General features: G+C 36.2%; 1 protein-coding gene across 3 annotated transcripts in view; it reads right to left on the bottom strand.

Annotated features, from left to right (window-relative positions):
* TAF4B (TATA-box binding protein associated factor 4b) overlaps window positions 1-22,889 on the bottom strand; it is a 129,982-nt gene that overhangs the window by 62,980 nt on the left and 44,113 nt on the right. For all 3 annotated transcript variants that reach the window (XM_049697674.1, XM_049697673.1, XM_004273733.3), the window contains 4 exons: window positions 16,692-16,861; window positions 12,574-12,704; window positions 7,547-7,672; window positions 2,056-2,112 (listed from right to left, as the gene is read on the bottom strand). In XM_049697674.1, coding sequence (XP_049553631.1) covers window positions 2,056-2,112; window positions 7,547-7,672; window positions 12,574-12,704; window positions 16,692-16,861 — 484 coding nt within the window. The remainder of the gene's footprint in view (window positions 1-2,055; window positions 2,113-7,546; window positions 7,673-12,573; window positions 12,705-16,691; window positions 16,862-22,889) is intronic.

A 22,889-nucleotide genomic window follows, 5' to 3' on the forward strand; every position in this document is an offset into this window, starting at 1 on the left:
ATGACAATATTTTACTTTCATCCAACATTTGCAACTAATACAGAGTGGCTCTGTTCTTGGAACTGGGCCAATGTATTTGACTCTTTTTTAAATCAAAGATGATTTAGAATAGGAAGCAACCAGAAAACTTTTGAAATATTTTGGAAGGAAAATATACAGTTTTTTTAATCTTGCTAGGAAAAATAAATAAATGGAGGTGCAAAAACAGTGGGGAAAAAAAAACAGGTTTGCTACAGCACACCTGCTCTCATTGAGAGGTTTTTTTTTTTTTCTTTTCACATTTGCTCTTAGAATTTTCTTCAAAAAATGCTGTCCACCTATTCATCCTTCAGGGAATAAAAAACACAATTAAAAGAAAAACAAACAAAAGCATTCCATACAAACCTGAAGGAAAAATTAATCTATGATCCAGATGTTTGTGAAGGTATATGAAAGAAAAACAGACAGGATAAGACCTTTAAGGATAAAGCGGTAAGTTTTCTGATATTTATTTTCCAAAAAGTAGGTGGGATTAGAAGTAAGATAAGCATCTATCAGTCCTAAATGAAAACAAAGAGGGACACTCATGATTCAAAGCAACCAATCAATCTATCATCAAGCCAGGCTTGCTGTAAGATTATAGGTACAGTTCTCATGTTAAATTTTTTAGATAAAATTTTTAGATAAATTTTCTGGAAATGAGTAACAGAAATTTTTTGTTGTTGAAAAAAATTGGTTCGGTTTCAAATCCTTTTTAATATTCTCCTTTCCCAGTTCTCTTCACCTCAATCCAGAAACCCCTCCATCCAGAGTTCATGTTTTCTTCCTTTTCTATTTTAGTGAAAACACATCACATTGATTGTAAGAATCTTACTAGATTTCCATTTGCTTTGCCTCAGCTCCTACATTAATCCAAACAATAAGGGCCTTTAAAACATTCATAAATAACCTGCTGCTGCTGGCACCTAGAAGCCGAGTGCAGCAATGTTAAGCAACAACAAATTTCATAGTTCAAGAGGCACAGTTAAGGAAAAAGGTTGCTCAGGAAATCACTCTTATTTAGCACAAAGATCCTTAAAAATTGCATGAAATCAGTCAAGTAACTATAGAAACCAATTTCTTCAGCTCCATATCACACGTCTCACACCTCAATTGTCTTTATTATCGTCTGCTGTCAGATCCTTAATCAGAAATGTGAACAGGCTTGATGATTTATTCAGCAGGGAAAAGAATCTGTAGGTCAAGTGAAAAATTTCACACACACACCCATACATACACCATGTCTTCAACCTTAGGTACTTTCATTTCCTTCTGTTCTCAGCAGCTCTGGGGGCAACTCCAGTGAGATCCAATATTAAGGCTCAATTAAAATAAGCTCCAATTAGTGGAGCTTTTTTCTCTGGGGCTAGAAAAGTCAGGAAATGGATATTGGGAAATGTAAAAAGTCAGCTACTGAGAGGAGGCTGCAGACATAAATGAACTTATTTGTTGATTTCTACAGTTGCTATGCAGAGGCCTCTGGGAGTAAAAGCTTAACCAGTCTAAGCTATAAACTAAAACCCCCGCAGCTAAACATGAACTGTGTGAAACAAGGGCTCCATTCCAGAACAGAAAACTGCTGGGCCCAGAAAATTAAAAGCCAGAGGCGTTTTCCATTTAAAACTAAATCCCAGTACCACCTCCCAGCCAAAGAATTATAAGCAGTATCAGATTTACAAAACGAACAATTACCCTGGAAAAATGTAGCCTATTGTACAGTCCCAGATGCTAAATCTCAGAAGTTTCTTTTCTTTCTTTTTTTTTAATCCCACATTATATTCCTCCAAGTGTGCTGCTGTAGTTTACAAAGAGCCATTTCTAGACAGGCCTAAGCCTTGAAAATAAATTTTAAAAAGAGAGCACATAACTCATTGACCTCATTTGAAGTACTGCCCTTGCCTTCAGCAGTTCCTGTCCTTCCCCAAGGCTTCGGCAAATGGTATGCAACAGCAAAATAAACCCTGACCTAATTGCCAGGAGAGAGCTGCCAACCTTCCCTCAAACACAAAGACAAGCATGGTAACTTGAAAGTCCTACCTCTTTGGCTTTCTGCTTTAATCTCAGCTGTTCTGGATCTTCTTTATTGGAACGACTCTATCAAAGGAAAAGAAAATTTTAATAGAAATTACTAGCATCTAAACACCATAGTTGCCGTTAAATATTTAATAAATGACAATTTTCTCTTGTGATTGAAAACCTTAGCTCCAGGGGAAAATGCCTCAATCCAGTCTCGTGCTCTCCCTCCCCCCCCCCCCCCATCATCTGGGCTGGCTGCTGCAGTTCTAGCCCGGAGGAAGCTTATAGAGAAAATGATGCTAACAATGTCAGTCAGGTCCAGTTGAGGCATGACGTTGGTCTTGTTGGAACACTAAAAACTGAAAAATGGATGGTAGAGATGAAGGAAAAGAAAAGGATAACTGTTGGCTCAAATGAATGAAAACAATCAACATTGGCTAATCCTTAGGTGAAGCCATTTTGGTAAAAAATATGGTATTTCAAGGACTATTAGAAACAAGAACGTGATGAACTTTGAACCAAATTTCTCTCTCTTCAAAAGTGTAATTTTTTAAAATTAAGAAATACATCCCAATGTTTTCATTAGAGTATCTTATCATCTTTGGGTCCTCTATAGCACTTAACAGAATGCTGTGCCCAAGAAGATGTTCAATAAATATTTATTGAATGTCACTTTCCATACTGATTCAGTTTAACATTCAAAAAATGAATAATCTTACAGGACTGCTATAAGAAAAGAGCTACATTCTACATGTAATGCTCTGATGGAACCAAAGGTAAGGAAAGAACTATATTTCTGACACTACAGACATTTGTCCACTGAAAAATATGCTGCGGATAGGTGTATTCTTCTTATTCTAATAAAGTTACCTAACTCCTTATAAATCTGAATATTCCATAACATTCAATAGCAGCTAACTAAAGATAGCTAACAAAATAAAAGCAAAAAGTACTTTCCTATTTACTTAGTTTAACTGATAATGTTTTTACTGATTTATCAGTACTTCTGTTAAAGGAAAACACAAGGAAGAAACTGTTTATATCTGAGTGCCTTCTAATTTTAAACACCTTAATTAAATACCTACATAAGATTCTACCGAAAGCTAATACATTTTTTCTTAATTTTGTCTCCAATCTAATAAAACAACTTCACTCTAGCCCAAACTAAGAAAACTCCCTTGTTATTCTACTTATGTTAGGAGAGAATGAGTATATGTGTATTCACATAAAAATACTGGTGTATATGTATGTGTGTATGTATATGTGTGTGTATATAATTTTTGCCACAGTATAAAATGGGCACATTTGGGTATCAAGTCTTTGTCAGTCAACCAATATTTATTGACTATCCATAGTATATATTCTACTCTGTGTGCCTTTGTTCTAGGCCTTGGAGATATAGAAATGAGGTAACAAGACAAAGTCTCTGCCTTCGAGTAACTTACATTTTAAGAAGAGAAAAATAAAATAATTTTATAGAAATTAAACACAGTTGTGAAATGTAAAACATTTATGATGGGGAAAAATAAAAAACAATGACTGATAGTGATAAGTACTATAAATAAAATAAAATAGGATAATGTGATAGAAAGAGGGGTGTACTTCTGTAGCCAGAACGGGATGGAAGACATCTCTGAGGAGTGACAACTGAGTAGAGATCTGAATGACGAGGAGGCAGCCATATAAAGATCTGGGGGAAGAACACTCTTAAGCAGAAGGTGCAGTCACTGCAGAAGCCAAAAAATGGGAATATGGTTGGCATACTTGAGGAAAGAAAGAAGGCTGGTGTGGTTGGAGCATAAAGAAAAGTTGAGAGATAAGGCTGGAGACAATGTGCTGCCTTGTAGGTCATGATGAGGAGTTGGGCTTTGATTCTAGTTGTAAGAAAAAGCCACTGGAGGGTTTGGAGCAAGGTGTGAGATGCCACTGGCAGGACACTTTCGAAAGGTCACTCTGGCTGCCGTAGACGATGCACTGTATGGATCCAAGACTGGAGGCACAGGCACACAGAGCAATTAGGAAGCTGTTCTAAAACAACTGCTGTAAATACAAGACTGAGAAAAAGATGAGGGCAACTTGAACCAGCATCATAGAATACGATGATAAATAACTAGATTGAAATACATGTTGGGGGTAGAGCCAACCAGATTTATTGATGGATTGGATATAGGGTGTGAAGTAAAGAGAGGAATCAAGAATGATGCCTAGGATTGTGGCCTAAGTAACTGGAAGGATAGAAAATTCCAACTTCCCGAGGAGGTAAAGACCAGCGCAGATTTGGGGAAAGGGAACTCAGTGTTCAGTTTTAGATGCTTCATTAGTAGCCTAGGATACAAACTTGGAGCACAAAGAAAGGTCACTGTGACTGGAGCAGAATGAGTGAAGAAGGGAGGGACATGAGGAAAGTTCAGAGAGAGAGGTGGGTGCGTTTAAAAATTTGGTAGTAAGTTTGGATTTTATTTTAAGGCAAGAGGAAGTCACTGAAGGATTTTAAGCAACAGAGACACATATGATTTGTTACGAAAACACTATCCTGACAACAGTATGAAAAATGGATTGTAGAAGGAAAAGGACATTAGTTAGAAGACATTATAAAGGTCCAAGGGAAACATGACTCAGATCATCTGAGTGATGACAACAGTGATGAAGAGAAGGTGGATACATTTTGGGAACTGAATAGGAAAGTGAACTGGATGTAGGGAGAGAAAAGAGGAAAAGGAGTTAAAGATGACTCCTAGGTTTTTTTGGCTTGAACATCTGGGTGAATAATGATGTCATTTACTGAGTTAGAAAATCTGTAAGAGTAGAAGGTAAAACTACGAGAAAGTGAGAGCAACTATAATATACTACACCGGATAATAACTAAACAAGTATTTAAAGGTTTATAACCTTGTTTACAGCAGAGTAATTGGGAATAAAATACCAATAAACCACCTCGTTACATTGGCTGTGTGCTTGCTTATAATACTCAAGGGCTCGAGAAAGAGCATCTTCCTGTCCCAGCAGCCTTTCCCAGTGCAAGAGGGGTCAGAATGGGGACTGAGACCGTGGGACAGTGAGAAGCTGCACAGTGACAAGGTTGTGGTGCACAAGGTTGTGGAGGTCAAGAATGCAGGGTGATGCAGGGCTGGGGAAGACCCACCAAGGCATGGGCCAGTGGGCACGGCGGCCAGTTACATGGGCAATGAAATGAGGGCAGGGGTAACAGTGGCAGCAGACAGAAGAGTCAGTCAGCATGGTTGCTTGGGAGATTAGTTACATTGATCAAATATATCGAGGATAATGAGAGTCAGGTTTCTGACTTCAGAGTAAGTACTTATAAACATGGAAAGGTTAAAGCTAGGAAGAACCCTAAGATATCATGGAGATATTCATATAAATTTATAGTTTTATAATGTACACACACAGTAAAATAGTTATAGATCTATGTTTGTGTGTTTACATAGATATGTGTACATATCACATACCATACATGTTTCCTAGATCTGTCCATTTGACAGGCTCTACATGTAATGATACTCTCTTAGCAATGAGCACACTGTAGGCTCTAATCTTGATTTCTGGATATCATCCTCAACTAAAAAGTATATGGTTCCTTGATGAACTGACTGATTCCAGGGCTGGGAAAGGATGAGTAAAAGCTGGGCCTGGAGTATCTTGTGCCTGAAAGTAAGGAGATGCTCAGTGAATGATGGAAACATGATTAAAGGACAGAAGTGCCAGCTGGAAGGGTCTCCCACTCAGGAGCAATTTGAGCAACAAAATAAATAATGATAGTAATGGGTTACAACCTGTTGCATCAAACAGAAATCCACGAGCACATGTTGATATAAATGAATGCATGAATGTATGAATGAATGAATCAGAGAGAGGAAAGCTCTTCCACAAAGTAGAGTACTAATAAACATAGACGAGATGATGAGAATGAAGAATCACCATCGGGCAGCCATCACAGAGGTATCTGATTCACAGGTATCATCTATGGATGCTAAAGTTGCTCTGTGGAGTTTGATGAGGTATGGGATATTAGTATAATGCTATAATACCTTCCTACAGAAAACTAACTGATTACAAAGGCGGAAAGGGAAACTTTAAAATGGAGAGAACTGATCAAGGTTGCCTTTTGATAGAATCAGCTGAGAAGAATGAAGCATCATTTCTATGCATTCCCACCAAGAATGCATGACCCAAGTCAAGTTGTAAGGAAACATAAGATGAACCCAGGTTGAGAGTCACCCTACAGAAGGTAAGGCTTGTACTCTTGTACTCCTGAAACTTGTCAAAGACATGAAAGAAAAAGAGTGAGAAAATCTGACTGAAGGAATCTGATGACAACTGAATAGACACACATTCCTGAATGGGAAAATGGACCATGAAGGAAAAAGAGGCTTGAGATAGCTGGTTAAATCTGAATAGGGTCTGTGGATTAGATGGTAGTGTCATGTTATTCACGTCCTGACTTGGAAGCTTATACAGGAGAATGGCCTTGCTTTCGCAAATACATGCCAGAATGTTTAGGAGTGATGAGACATCATGTCTGAAGCTTGCTTTCAAAAGGTTCAGAGAAAGACTAATTAGAGACAACAGTTCCACAACTTTGTGAATGTACGAGAAACCTCTGAATTCAAAGAAGAAAGAACAAAAGAAAGAGAATAATGATAACGGGAGTGTGCACCTGTGTACAGAAATGATGGAGATGGAGGAAATGCAGTAAAATGTTAAAAATGGGGAACCCCAACTGAAAAGGAGATGTATAGTTCTGGCAACTTTTCTGTAAGTATGAAATCATTTCAAAATAAATGAATTTTTTAAAAAGTGATTAGTATGTGACTAGGAACAAATATTCTAAAAGGGGAGGATTCCAGTAACATTGGAAATCAAAACTGAAGCGTTTAAAACAAAAAATAACACTAGTATCCAACCCTTAAGACTGCTCCCCAAGGCCTCCAAAGAAATGTGCAGCAACAAAACGCAAACTATAATGGAACTAGCTCTCACTCCATCTGGCACTAATGGTCCAGGAAAATGCTTAAAGGAGGAAGAAAGAAAATCAATAATAGCCTTACCTGTTCTCTCTTTTAGTATCTCTCTAACCCATTCCTGCTCATCTTCTATTTTGTTTCATATAATCCTAATTATTCCTAATTTTTACCTATAACATTCATGTCCACTTTCCAAATTTTCCTCTCTCAACTTCAACTTGGCACATATTAAATCATATCCCTGAAAAGACCTTGAAAAATTTTAAAACATTTTTACTTGGGGAGGGGGAAGTGGTATGATGCTAGGCACACAGGAATTGAGAATGAGGAGACAAAAGATTATGTCTCATTAAAGTAAATTAACTGAAAGCCACTGTACGACACCATCCTGTGGCTGTGAGAGAATTTATTAGTAATTTCATTTTAAGAAATCTAAAGGCCTAACAAAACCAAGATAGTCAACAAATGATAAAGCCAATTCTGACCTCCTTGCCAGGCCATGTTCACTCATAAATCACATAGGACCTTACCTTGGCTGCTTTAAGTAACATTTCTCTTTCTTCTACATCCTTTCTATGCTTCTCCAGTTGATCTAGCTTTTCAAGAAATTTGAGCTGTGATCTGGTGTCATTAGACAGGATGTAATTTTCACTTGCCTGGGGAAAAAAAAAGTTTTATGATGATCCTAGGCAACACATTCTACATTAAGTCTTGTTATAAATCAGCTAAAGACAGTAACACAAACATAGGGAACTAAATTTACAGGAGGTATTATGTTTATTTCTGTTAAGCAAACAACAAAAAAATAAGAACTTTAATCATCCTTAAAATTTGAGAGGTGATTAAGCATTGAAATTTCAAAGAGCTTTCCTAGTAAGCTTCATCCAGAGGGGAGGAAAAAGGAATTAAGCCAAGCAGATCCTAATAACTGGAAGTAGAAAGCAAGACAGTGCACCCTTTACCTATAATCTAAATCTTTTTATTTAAACTATCGTCCATCTCAGCAGACCTTAATGATTAATTAAATCGTAGGGCTGTGAAAGACAAAAAATAAGAAACAATCATCTCACTGAAAAATATACCTAAGATGAAAGTTATCACCCTTGTTTCTATTGTTGAATTGGTCTAACCATGCCAAGTGAAGGCAACTTCTACCAAAATACGACATAAGACAAAATGGCAAACATTAAAATCCTAAACCCTGTTGTAAGAATTTCCTTAAGTTATGGACTTGGGCAGAAACTATAGTCAAAGAAATTAAGTATACAATGTATAAATGAGAGTCATAACAGAGAAATATAATTATTCATCTTCAATGTTCCATAAAATGATAAAATTTATACTGTTTCATTTATTCTGATATTCTACAGTGTAAAACAGTGCTTTACAATCTAAATATTTTGTAATTTTATCTGATATGACCACCTATCTCTCCTCCTTTAATACATGTATGCTTGTTGGGGGTGGGGTGACTTCCTGCCATCTACTCATTTCAGTAATTCAGACATCCAAGCTATAGGAGGGAGACTATAAAATAGGAAAACTGAATGTTTTTAAACGTTTAGTCCAACGGTCAGTGCGTGGCTTGGAAATCTGGGTACAGCACCATTCCCATCTTTGTTTTATCCCATGCTTATGGTTGATTCAATTAACTGGGACTGAGAGATTTCATATGCCCAAGATTCTTTTTAAATTAAATTTTTATTGTTGGTATTTAACTAGATCCAAAGAGTATTACATAGAATAATGAACAAGGATGTATTAGTGCTACTTATTTTACTTTGTGTTTAACACAAAAAGAATTCTCAAATGTTTTTAAAGTTAAATAATACAAGATAGAATATGGAATACATTATAAGCCAACCATACAGGCATAAACATAATAACCAGTGGTTTCTTAAATACTTCATTTTTACCATTTTTGTGTTCATATACCCTGGAGATAATTTACTGACAGGATTTAATTTAAAAGGACAGCAAATGCTAAATTAAAAAGGCACACAGACTTTCTAAATTTGAACCCAATCTCATTTCCATGCTAAGATTCCTTCTCTCTCTTCCAACTCAGTACAACTGCCTCTTGCTTAATGCATCCTTCCTTTACTCTTCCAGTCCTAAACAACTGAGTGTATTCCCTACTTCTACTGAGTCTCCAACTTTATTTAAACAACAGTACCCCAATCTTATCATGATGCTTCCTATCTACCCAGCTGGTCTAACTGAAGTCTTCTTGCACCACAGAGTCAGGTGGTTTAGCAGTGAAAATATAAGGACTCAGACCAAACAATAACATCATCAAGTGAATCGCATCTAAAGAAAGTACAGCCCCTTTCAACTGGAAAACATGAAGTTTCTCCACAGCCACTGGCACGTAGAAGACTCTAACATATCTTCAGTGGGAAAAAACCTGGCAGCAAGATCAAAAGCTTTGTATCACATGTGTCACTTTCTATTTGTTTACTTAAATCTCAGTTTATGGACTATGATTAATTAGAGAATTATGTCTAACCAGGTGAAAGATTATCAAAAGTAGAGGGATTTCAAATGGAAAGAGATGGTGGGATTTTGCTTTTAATAAAAGTAGCTCACTTTTGTGAAATTCATGGAGTAAAATTTCCCATACTGTACAGATAAAAATAAATCCTATCAGGGATGAACTGAAATGTAAGGACAGGGCTCAATCTGTGACACAAAGATTATTACAATCAAAGTCTACAAAATAAGTATATAATTTTGCACTAGATCCAAATATAATTAAATGATTATTATTTCTGTTTAAAGAAGGATGATCGTGTAGCTGCTTTTCTATATGTGCAAATTCACACAGTGGCATTAGCTGTATTAAGGAATGAGTGTGGGGAAAGGCGGACAGGGGAAAATCAATCAGGATAGGCAGTGTCAAGACAGAAGGTTAAGAAGGTGTTAGCTTTAAGCTATGTTACTGAGTTTCTAAGTGGGGTAGATACTATCCATTTTGCCTGGGGCAACTAAATCCTTGGAATATGTGTTATTGATATACACTAGAAGAACTACTCCACCTGAAGGCTATACATAATAGAGCTTTGGATGGCATTCTGGATAGTAAACATTACTTGGAAAAATTCTATTCCATACTAAATGCACATGCTACATTTTGTATAGAAACTGCCTACTGTAAATGAAAGTGCACTCATGTATATCTGAAACAACAGGGTGTTTGAGGCAGGAAAAGGGGAGAATCCAGATATGAAAAATTATAAGGCTCTTTAAAACGTTACAGTAAAAAGACAAAAAGGAAGACTAATCCCCCCACATCCCAAAAGTGAAGGTAAATTGTTATCAATTTAAATTAGGTTACTGCAAATTCAGGATGCTAATTGTAATCCCCAAGGTAACCACTAAGAAAATATCTAAAAAATACACACACACACACACACACACACACACACACGTGCAAAGGGAATCAAAACAATATACAACAATGAAAAAAATCAAACAAAAAAGAAGGCAGTAGTAAAGGAATGCCAAAAAAAGTCGTAAGACACACACAAAAACAGAAATAGCAGAAGTTAAGTTTTTCCTTAATCAGTAATTACTTTAAATGTGAATGGATTAAACTCCTCAATCAAAAGGTAGAGACTGACAGAATGGATAAAAAGCAAAATCCAACTGTATGCTGTCTACAAGATATTGGCTTTAGATAAAAGCACAAATAGGCTGCAAGTCAAAGGATGGAAAAAAAATATTCCATGCAAATAATAACCAAAAGAAAGCAGGGGTGGTTATACTAATATCAGCCAAGACAGACTTTGTGTCAAAAACTGTTAAAAGAGACAGGACATTATATACTGACAAAAGAGTGAATTCACCAAGGAGATATAACAAGAAGATATACACACTAGACAACAGAGCCCCCCAATATATGAAGCAAACACTGACAGAACTAAAGAGAAATAGTTTTACAATAGTAGTTGAAGTCTTCAATACCCTACTTTCAATACTGGATTGAATACCTATACAGAATATCAATATGGAAATAGAGGACCTAACACTATAAACCAACTAGATCTAACAGACATATATGAACACTCCTCCCCAACAACAGAATACACATTCTTCTCAAGTGCACATGGAACATTCTCCAAGACAGACCATATGTTAGGCCACAAAACAAGCCTCAATAAATTTAAAATGATTGAATTGTGCTAAGAATATTCTCTGACAACAATGGAATGAAGCTACAAATCAACAACAGAATGAAAACTGGAAATTTCACGAATATGTGGAAATTAAACAACATACTCTCAAATAACCAATGAAATAAAGAGATCTCAAGGGAAATTAGAAAATACCTAAGAGATGAATGAAAACAAAAACACAATGTACCAAAACGTATAGAATGCAGCAAAAGCAGTGCTCAGAGAGAATTTTATAGCAATAAATAAATGCCTACATTAAAAGGGTAGATCTTAAATCAGTAACCAACCTTATATCTTCAGGAAACAAAATGAGAAATGAAAGTAGAATCATTACCACTGACCTTACAGAAATAAAAAGGATTATTAGAGAATACTATGAACAACTGTATGCCAACAAATTAAATAACCTAGAAGAAATGGACAAATTCCAGAAGCACACAAAAATAAATACTGATAGTAGGGGTTTTTTCACAGCTTTTTCTGATGATCATATATTTTTAAGTCAGTCCAGTAAATTCTCACAAAGATTTATACAAGTGAGGACCTCAGCAACTATAAATAGTTCTTCCAAAGTTCTAAATGAAGCAGAAAGGAGAGAAAACAGAATGATTTCCTCCAGGAAATTTACCGGTGGTAGAGTGGCTGATCTTCCCTAGATTGCTTTTAACCTATGTGTAGGACATCATGACAATGACCATTCTTGCAAACTCAAAACCTTATAAGGTTACCCATATACCACATTGTACAAAATCTACCTATGAACATTTCTTGATATAGGGGGAAAAGGTTATCTTTTTCAACCCTCATTACCCAATACATTTGTTCTCCATCCAAACCATAATGCAAATAAATCTAATGCTTTCATCTTGATGATGGCAAGTGATTTGGTTCACACTACTAGGGATAAGATAGGCTATTCTTGCATTTAATTTTTTATAAAAGTGGTCAATATAAATAATGAGTGGCACCAATATTAGCACTCAATGCAATCATTTAACTTATTAAAAGGAACAGGAGTGCTAGCAGAGAACGGATCACTGAAGAAAACACAGCTATCCAATACATTATCCCTTCTAACATATCCTCCCTCCCAGTCAAGAGCTTTAGGAGAAGAAGCCTCAGGCAGAACAGATGCAAATTTCAATGTACAGTGACATAGAAGCTTTGGATACCATTTGAAACCCTATTTTATTTGTCATGTAAGCGTATCTAAATAAGGCAAATTAGGAATGAGACTTTTATTTTCTACCAATATGAAATATGTCTCGACCATTTCCTTGAAAAAATATACTTAGAATATGAATCCATATCAAAAAACTACCTTTAACACAACAAAGAAGAGACAGAAGAGTTTGTTCTTCTTTAAGGATTTCCTTTACCTTGTAAGTTGTCATTCGATGCTGAGCGATTGTAGTCAGTTTTTCTAGAAGGCCTCGTAATCGCTCCTGTGTTGCATGGGAGATCAAGTTCACAGCATCAGAGTTAAGTTCTGTAATGTCATGCTTTTTACCTGTGGAAGCAGAGAAAATCCATTACGTGTTTTAGTAGTGGCTGATAATTGAAATAATTAGCACAGCAGGTATTCTGTTCCCCCTGGAAGTCATACCCATTATGAATAAAGGTTTGGAGATTATGATTTTCCTGGTAAAGTCACAACTTCAAAGATCTTAGACATTACATTAATAAAACCTAGCCTGAAGCCTCAGAAAATATAGACATTGTTTCACTTAGCCTCTAGACTCATTCTCCTTGCAAGGTCATTTATAGGACAAAGTTAATAAGAACACAAATCAAGTCTAGTGTTCAGGGAGGAAAATGGTAACTGCAGAAATCAGTGCTATATTCTGTTAATTTTAGTCATTAAAAAAATAGAAAATTACATTTTGCCGTTTGACACTGTTAACAATTTATGACATTTATTTCAGTTAATTCAGATTGTGAGTCTCTGTTAATAACTTGTCTGCATGACACACCTATACACCTTTTGTCCATTACCAATCATGCTTATTTTGCACTAACTCATGTTCCATAAGCTGACCTGGTAATTAATTTACAAGTTGAAATGGGTTCAAAGCCTCATCATTTTACCCATCAATTTGAAAAATTTCTCTTTCACTATATCTCTTCCCATAAATAAATCAAACTTCTATTCTTCCTTCTGCTAACCAGGAGGAAAGTTTCAAGAAAACAATTTGGACCACATACCCCAAAGCAGAAGCTCATTTATAAATCAACCTTATCAGTTTTTAAATAGTAATTCTCCAGCTCAGTGAAACTACCTGTATCATCAGAGACCTAACTCTAAAGATACAGGTAATTAGGTAATCTCATTTAAATGAGCTTTTAAATAGTGCTATTGTGTTTGTTTTTAACATATGCATTTATAGAAATTTAAAATATATTATTGTTTGATTTTGCACTCTATCTGAAACATACTCATATACTCAAAGTGTGAATGAGTATTGCAAAAAACAAGCTTTAATTAAAAGCTAACAATTCTTAAACACATTCTTTGACATTATTCTATAACAAATGTTCAACTTAATTCAAAATGTGGGCTATAGTAAATCACACAGGAAAACGATATAAAATGATTCAGCTTCTCTATAACAAACCTTCAAAACAAAGCAGTTCATTACTTTGTAGCAAAAATGAATTAATCACCAAGTTATGATTCAAGGGGGGGAAAAACACTGAAAAGTCAAATCTACTTTACTAAAACATCAGCATAAACAAATAGTGGGGGCCTTCTATAGAAGCAATAATGCAATTTCAAAACAATCCAGTGATTAAAATTATAATTAAACATAGAGTATATAGAGGATGACATGCCAGTTAATGCCTAAAGAAAGTGAACATTTAAGAACATATAGTGTTGGGCTTCCCTAGTGGCGCAGTGGTTCAGAATCTGCCTGCTAATGCAGGGGATACGGGTTTGAGCCCTGGTCTGGGAGGATCCCACATGCCGCGGAGCAACTGGGCCTGTGAGCCACAACTACTGAGCCTGCGCGTCTGGAGCCTGTGCTCTGCAGCAAGAGAGGCCGCGACAGTGAGAGGCCTGCGCACAGTGATGAAGAGTGGTCCCCGCTTGCCACAACTACAGAAAGCCCTCGCACAGAAACAAAGACCCAACACAGCCATAAATAAATAAATTAAAAAAAAAGAAAAAAGAATATATAGTGTTTGGGGAGAAACTTTGAAAATAATTTCATATGTATTTATAAAACAGAAACCTATGCTAAAGAAATATCCATATTTTTAAAATACTAAAAATAAACAAGTACTGGGAGTTGCAATCAATTCCAGGGCTTAGTGAACAATCAAACATTCTAATATCTTCACTAAACTGATGATAAAACATAAGAGAGTTACAAGTTAAAGTCTCACTTTAAAATAAAACACTCCCTTTAGTAAAGTCACCATTGACTGTTTAAGGCAATCTAGTAGGTGTTTGCAAGCTTACTACGTGATTTTTACAGAATGTCTGTGCAATTTAATTTAGGTAATTAGCAAAAAAGGAAGAACATTGGCATGTTTACTCCCCTAACATATGCAAGTAAGAAAATCTTCCTCCCCAAATTCTTTGGGTTACTTTATAATTCCTGTTATTAAGAAATGGTCTTGGTTCTGATCTGTTCTGTAAACATGGAACATTTTATTGTACATGAAAAAATTTTATTGTATTAAATAAAAACCATTTTATTGTAAATGAAAAAATTCCTAGAAATATATAACTCCATTCACTCTATGGTTTTTGTTTTTGTTTTAAAAGCTTAAGTAATTTAGAGGGAAGAAGTTTTGCAATTTTCCATCATATTAAATGACAAGTTGGTGTTTTATCATCAAGAACTGAAAATACAAAGAGTTCTCCCCAGAATTCTCCTTGAAAGCAGAGGTTAGAAAACTAAATCTGGTCTCTCTTTATAGATAAAGTTTGATGGCAATACAGTCTTTTCTATTTGTTCATATGCTGTCTACAGTTGCTTCTGTAACTTAACAGCAGAGGTAAGCAGTTGCAACACAGACTATATGGCCCACAAAGTGGCGAATATTTACGATCTGGTCCTTTGCAGGAAAAAATATTGTCAATTCCTGTCCTAAATGATGGAAAATGCTCTGTCAAACTAAAAGTTTTCCTATCATATAATCAAGGTTTAAATCAAGCTAGAAATAAAATTTAGAAGGGGGGCAGGGAATTGCTAAAACTAAGTATGAATCTACTTCTACTCCACCAGTTCTAAATAATTATATGGCTAAAAGGAGTTAAAACACCAGTAAATTTCCCAAGCCATCACAGAAAGATATTTGCTTAGGCTTATTCCAAAATTAAGGAACCGTCTCCTATACAATACAAAATACAATGCAAGAAGAAAACGAAAGAGAAAGAAAGAGAGGGAGGGAGGGAAGGAGGAGGAGGAGGGAGAAATCAAACAAAACACAAGCAAACAGCAAACAAACATTTTACCATTAGCTCTTCTGAATTTCTATCCCTTTGAACTACTGTAAATTCTAGTTTTTCAAGATAAAAGAAGGATAACATATAACCAACTTAAATTAGAGGTGAAAAAAGTGATAATTTGAATAACATACAGTAGGAGCTCACATATTTCTTTATTGAGTAATTGTGAAGTAAACTTAGAATATGTAATAGTAATGCATTTTGAAGTCCTTAAATATATCATGGATGTATCAAAAATCTGAAACCTTCACATTTTTGTGTTAGGCCTTCAACACAGAAATGTAAAGGTTCTTAGTCAAGCATACTAAAAGGTCACTGGTACTGGCCCCTCAAATTGGACATGGGTGAAGGAAGAGAGCTAGAGGAGACTCCAATAAGTCCCTGTGTCAGGACACAAGAAGTGAGATAACTCACGTGCAACAATCTCTCTCCAATCCGTCTCTTTTTTTCAGTTATCACTGCAAGTTTGGTATTAAACAACAACAAAAAAGCTGTTTGGCTCCAGAATAAAACTGGTATGTTCTCTTCCATTTCCTTTCACATACTTCAGGCCACCCAGCAACTACTCCTGGCCAGAGAGAACTCTGATATTCTAGTTCAGTTCTTTTACGGTAAGGATGGGTTTGAATTTCAGTGTTGAGATGAGGAAAAAGGGACTAACTCTCATTGGCTGTTTCTTTATTTCATAAAAACAAACTTGTAATAAGTTACATGCCTAAAGCCCAACCAAGGAAGAACAGCACAGAAAAAAATAGTATATCATAAGCATATATTCATTTTTTACACATCTATTCTCCCATTAAGATGAATAAAATATTAACGTCTATTATCTACACCAGAAACCATAGGTTACATGATTTAAGTTACATTAATAACTTTTAAAATAAAATACTTTTTTCTATAACACCCATGAAATCTTGATTACTTCCAGAGCCTTTTTTAAGCCTCAGAATTCCCAGAAAAACCAACCCAGGCTATCTCTTTTGATAACATTTTCCTTGTAAGAGACAGTCCTATCAGGTCAATAATCATACTTACCAATGTCTAAAATTCTCTTTTGTAGAGGTCCAATGAAAAGAAACGGTTCATCTTTACATGACCGAACAAGTGTGCCAACCAATTCAGAGTTTGTTGCTAAGATGCAGGCATTTTCTTCACTGAGGTTGACCCCTGCCATGGAAGTCACATCATTGATGTCATCTTCATCTCTAATAGAAAAAAAAAGAAAGCTTTCAGTGGTTGTGGTATGTGAATGAGTGATTTAAGACAGCAAAGAATTATAGATCTCTCCTTATAACTAAAGACATTATTTTACTCAATTTATCCAAGCAAGAAAAGTAAAGCATGGCTATCTTTCCCTGTCAGCCTTTAAAATTCACTGGTGTTTCTAACCACTAGTGTACATTTAATATCAGAAAGATGAATCAGAAGCAACTTTTGTCTCCTAGTGCCCATCTCTCCCACTCTCAGTTTAGTAAATAAGATAGTCTAAGAGGGATTTGGAAGTTATACTAAGTTATCCACAAATTGCGGGTAATGAAAGAATGAAATAAAAACAGACTTCTTTGTTTTCATCCAAGATGATTTTAAAACCCCTCAGATATCCCCAGTGCAGTCCACTGTTCCACTGAGGAGGAGAAATCCCCCAATCCCGAAAGGTCCATACCCATGTAAAAGCCCTTGAGAAGAAGCTTTTTAGACTAGCTATTCTGAAACCATATGGCTAAAAGTAGTTTTGTTTTTCCGCTTCAGACTTTTGGTGTGCTCCACCTGTACCAATTGAATTCATTAAACCACCTCCTCAAGCAAGTGGCTGCAAAGGGCTTATATTTAAAATATAAAATTATTTTATACACACATATGCAAAAGACATACATATAAAAACACAAAATATGTTTGAGCTCCTTGCATTGTTCCAGCAAAATTAAATAGTTGCTTTTATCTAACAGAATTGCTACATGGCTACAGTACTAAGATGAGTATATATGTTTCAGGATAGAGAAGTGAGAGACAAAAACCTAAAATTCCCTTATGGCATTCTTAACACCCTGTAATAACAAGCATGTTACTGATCATAACTCATGTACCAATGCATAACATAATTTACACAACATGATTATATAAAAAACATATTGTTTCTATTTATTGCATGGGCCAAAAGATATATCATGTGGTTTCATGTCAACAGATTTAAATTATGAACCTCCTTGTGGTAATGCATTTATGCACAAAAAAGGGAAATAAAGTATAACTGTCAAGCGCTCAAGATACGAAGGCCTCTGGTGTTCAGCTTTAAAAAGCAGCATGTTAGGAGTGACAGGGAAAGAGCCCCTACTCACACAGGTATGAGAGATTCAAACTAAATGAAAGAAAGTTAAGTGCTGGACATAGCAGTTGCAAGTGGAGAGAAAGAACAAAGGTCTCACAATCTGAACACTATATTTAAAGACCTAACATTAAAAGGTATGTCTGTGTAATGGAGAAAAGAAAAAAATTTTAATTAGTATCTCAAAACAACCAAATGAAACACGCAATATAAATAAACTGTATGGGGACTTCCCTGGTGGTCCAGTGGATAAGACTCCGTGCTCCCAATGCAGGGGGCCTAGGTTTGAACCCTGGTCAGGGAACTAGAGCCCACATGCCACAACTTAAAGAGCCCACATGCCACAACTAAAGATCCTGCATGCCGCAATGAAGATCCCACATGTTGCAACTAAGACCTGGCACAGTCAAATACATAAATATTAAAACAAATAATAATAATCTATATGAAAATGGTTGGACTCCACCTCATCAAATGTCACAGAGGTTCTGTCAGAGGGATGGTATGAAAATGGTTCTAAGAATCAATTTACCAACTATGAAAACAAAGAAGTATTCCAGAAACATCTAAACATTTAAAGTCTAAAGTGTAAGACGTAGAGAATGGACATGAGGACATAGGGAGGGGGAAGGGTAAGCTGGGATGAAGTGAGAGAGTGGCATGGACATATATACACTACCAAATGTAAAACAGATAGCTAGTGGGAAGCAGCCGCATAGCACAGGGAGATCAGCTCAGTGCTTTGTGACCACCTAGAGGGGTGGGATAGGGAGGGTGGGAGGGAGATGCAAGATGGAGGAGATATGGGGATATATGTATATGTATAGCTGATTCACTTTGTTATACAGCAGAAACTAACACACCATTGTAAAGCAATTATACTCCAATAAAGATGTCAAAAAAAATAAATAAAATCTAAAGCATAAGAATAGTAGAAACCATAAACCTAAAGATGGACCAAGGTCTGAGTAAAAAAAGTATTTTAAAAGGTCTGAGTAAAAAATATTAAAAAAAACCCCAAGTATCAAGAAAATGAAAAGACAAGCCACACAATGGGAGAAAATATTTGTAAAAGACATATCTGATAAAGGACTGTTATTCAAAACATATAAAGAACTCTTAAAACTCAACAATATGAAAACAAACAGATTAAAAAATGGGGCAAAGACCTAACAGACACCTCACCAAAAAGATGTGCAGATGGCAAACAAGCACATGAAAAGATGCTCCACATCCTATGTCATCAGGGAAATGCAGATTAAAACAATGAGATACCATTACATGCCTATCAGAATGGCCAAAATCCTGAACACCGACAGCACCAAATGCTGATGAGGGTGTGGAGCAACAGGAACTCTCATTCATTGCTGGTAGGAATGTAAAATGGTACAGCTACTATGAAAGACAGTTTGGCAGTTTATTACAAAACTAAACATACTCTTACCATATGATACAGCAGTTAAACTTCTTAGTACTAACCCAAAGGAGCTGAAAATTTATGTCCACACAAAAACCTGTGCATGGATGTTTATAGCACATATACTCTTAATTGTCAAAACTTGGAAACAACCAAGATGTCATTCAGCAGGTGACTGGATAAATAAACTGTGGTAAATCCAAACAATGGAATATTATTGAGTCCTAAAAAGAAATGGTATCATACCATGAAAAGACTAGAGGAACCTTAAATGTACATTATTAAGTGAAGTAAGCCAATCTGAAAAGGCTACATACTGATGATTCCAGCTATATGACATTCTGGAAAACGCAAATTATGGAGACAATAAAATGACCAGTGGTTGCCAGGGGTTAGCAGAGAGGGATGAATGTGCAGAAAACAGAGGACTTCTAGGACAGTGAAATATATAGTATCTGTATGATACTATAATGGTCAATACATGTCATTACACATTTGTCAAAACCCACAGAATGTACCACACACCGAGTGAACTGTAAGGTAAACTATGAACTTTGGGTGATAATGATGTCTCGACGCAGGTTCATCAATTGTAACAAACAGACCACTCTGGTGGGGGATGCGGATAATGGGGGAGGCTGTGCATGTGCTGCCATTTTCTACAACGTCCAAATCAATTTTTTGCTATGAACCGAAAACTACTCTAAGAAACAGTCTATTTAAAACAAAAAGGCCAAGCACAAATCGATGAAAAGTCAGGTCACTCCAAAAGAGAATACCAACCAGTTACTTAACACCTTTAGGACTCAAATTTTTCTTCCTTTAAAAAATGAATAACTTAGATTAGGTATTTTCTAAGGTCACTCTCAGCCACTTAAAAGAATGAGGCAGCTCTCTTTGGCCAGACACAGAACAAATGCCAAGGTGTATTGTGAAGTGGGAAAAAAACTAAACAAAACATAACAAGGTATAGAACAGACTGCACCTTGAAAAAAATACACACACACACACACACACACACACACACACACGGGCATAACATATCTCTGGATGCACAAGAAATTCTCCTCTGGAGAGGGAAACAGGGAAGCATGGATAGGAAGAAGATTTCATTTACACCACATCATACTCCTTTCTACCCTTTGAATGTTGTAGTATATACACAATTACCCAATCAAATGGTTAGTGATATTTTAAAAAATAATATATAAGTAAACAGAGAAAGAAAACTGGAGACAGAAAAATATTATGAAGTTTAGATATATGGTCTCATCTTTCCTTTAAAAAAAATCAGAATTGTATAAGGTATACAGCACATGGCCTTTACACACATGCACACAACACTGATTGTTCACAGTCTCAGCTGTTTGCCAGGTACACAGGCCCTGTAAACTGCACCCTGCTTCCATAGGTGAGGTCCCACATAGCCCCTGCTGAAATCTCACATACAGACTGGAGAGACCAGTACCAAGCCTCCTTACTACCAGTACCATGCACAGTACTAGAACTGAACAGAACTCAACGTTCAATGAGGAGACTGTCCCATGTCTTTTAGAATCTTCTTGCAGCCCTTCTCTGAACTAAGAAGGGAGCTAAACACCCAATAAGATTTGTTCTTGCCTACCCACCCACCCAATTTGGCCCCAAGCTGAACACAGCTCCCTCTACTTCAGCTGCCAGTTGCTATGGTTACAGAGGGCAGCAGGAATAGAGGAAGACCCCTACTGAGGGAAGAGGAAAAGGTACCACAATAAACAGTACCCGAACCACTTAAAACTTCCTCTAAGAAAGGAGACAGACTAAAGGAAAGCAAAGACAACACAACGTTGTAGCAGCATTATTGATAAGGCTAAATATTGTAAGATAGGCCAAGAGTAATAAAGGCTTTGATGCTGAGGCGTATTTGTGATTCTGGGTTGGCTCAATTTTAAAGGAAAAGAAAGTGAGAACCTCCAAATCGCATCTTCAAGTCTTCTGGTCTAATGCAGTATGTCTTTTAATGAAGGTGCTGTGAAAGATAACCTGTTTCATTTTAAAAGACATACAAAAAGGAAATTTAATAGTGCCTCAGTAGAAAAAGGCTTCCAACTCAAGATTCTGTGGGGAGTAATAGGTTAATATGCAAAAATTAAAGTAGCATTACCCAATTATCATTAATACCTTGCATTTTGGTTTCTGAAACTGATCTAATTCTTCAGCTTTTTATAAAGTTAACCATTGCTTGTACCTACTTTCTTAAATCTCTTCTACCCTCTTAAGATCTATAATAGCACCAGACTAATTTTTCTACAGTAGAGAAAATCACATTACTTTCCTATTCAAAAACATTTCATGGGGCTTCCCTGGTGGCGCAGTGGTTGAGAGTCCGCCTGCTGATGCGGGGGACATGGGTTCATGCCCTGGTCTGGGAAGATCCCACATGCCGCGGAGCGGCTGGGCCCGTGACCCATGGCCGCTGAGCCTGCGCGTCCAGAGCCTGTGCTCCGCTATGGGAGAAGCCACAACAGTGAGAGGCCCGCGTACTGCAAAAAAAACAAAAAACAAAAAACAAACATTTCATGATCCTATGAGCTCAACCTGATATTCAAGGCCTTCCAAGTAATGACGTTAACTTAGCACTCTTACCTCCCATTCCTCACCATAAAATAGCTCCTACTGATTCTGGCTTTCCTGTTCTAGTCTTTAGCTCCTCTTGCTTTATTATCTTTCAGCTGTCAGTGCCTTATCTATATTGCAGACCTACTTCAAATGCCTACTTTGGAAATGTTGGTTTAACTTATCTTTATACTTTTAAAGCATCTGTCCAATTGCTACATCTTTTGAACTTCCAAGGGTACATTTTGTCTCTGTTATGGTAGGTCTTACTCTGTCTTCCAATAGTCAACTATTTGCCTTATACTTCAACCAGACTAATTTTATTGATCATATTAATCACTCTCATCACCTATCGTTTCTAGCAGAGTAGTCATAAATGGTACTTAAATATTTGAGGAATTTGTATGTGCTCAGAACAGCATGCTGTTTATCTGTGACAATGTATTGGGAAGTAGAAGAATGGTGGGTAAAAAAGATGAGTCAAACTGCCTACCGTGAAATCCTGACTCTGCCACTTACTGTCTATATGAAATAAAGCAAATTAATTAACCTCTCTAGGCCTGCATCATCAGTAAAATGGAGACAATAACAATCCCCACATCTGAGACTGAGGATTGAAGGAAGCAATCATATCATGAAAAAAGGAGTCCCTTTAATATATAAAGAGCTCCTACCAATAACTAAGGAAAAGACCTAAAATCCAATGGAAAAATGTACAAAACATAGAAATCTTCAGTTAATGAAAAATTTTAAATGACTCAAATATAAGACGTTTTACCCTACTCATAAGAAAAATGTAAGATACAATTTTTCTCTGTTAGATTGGTAAAGTTCACAAGAACATGTGGAAATATGATACCTTAAGCTTTGTTGCTCAGAGTATAATTTGTTAAGCCAA

This window comes from Orcinus orca, chromosome 15 (genome assembly GCF_937001465.1).
Source record: "Orcinus orca chromosome 15, mOrcOrc1.1, whole genome shotgun sequence".
Taxonomy (NCBI): Eukaryota; Metazoa; Chordata; class Mammalia; order Artiodactyla; family Delphinidae; genus Orcinus; species Orcinus orca.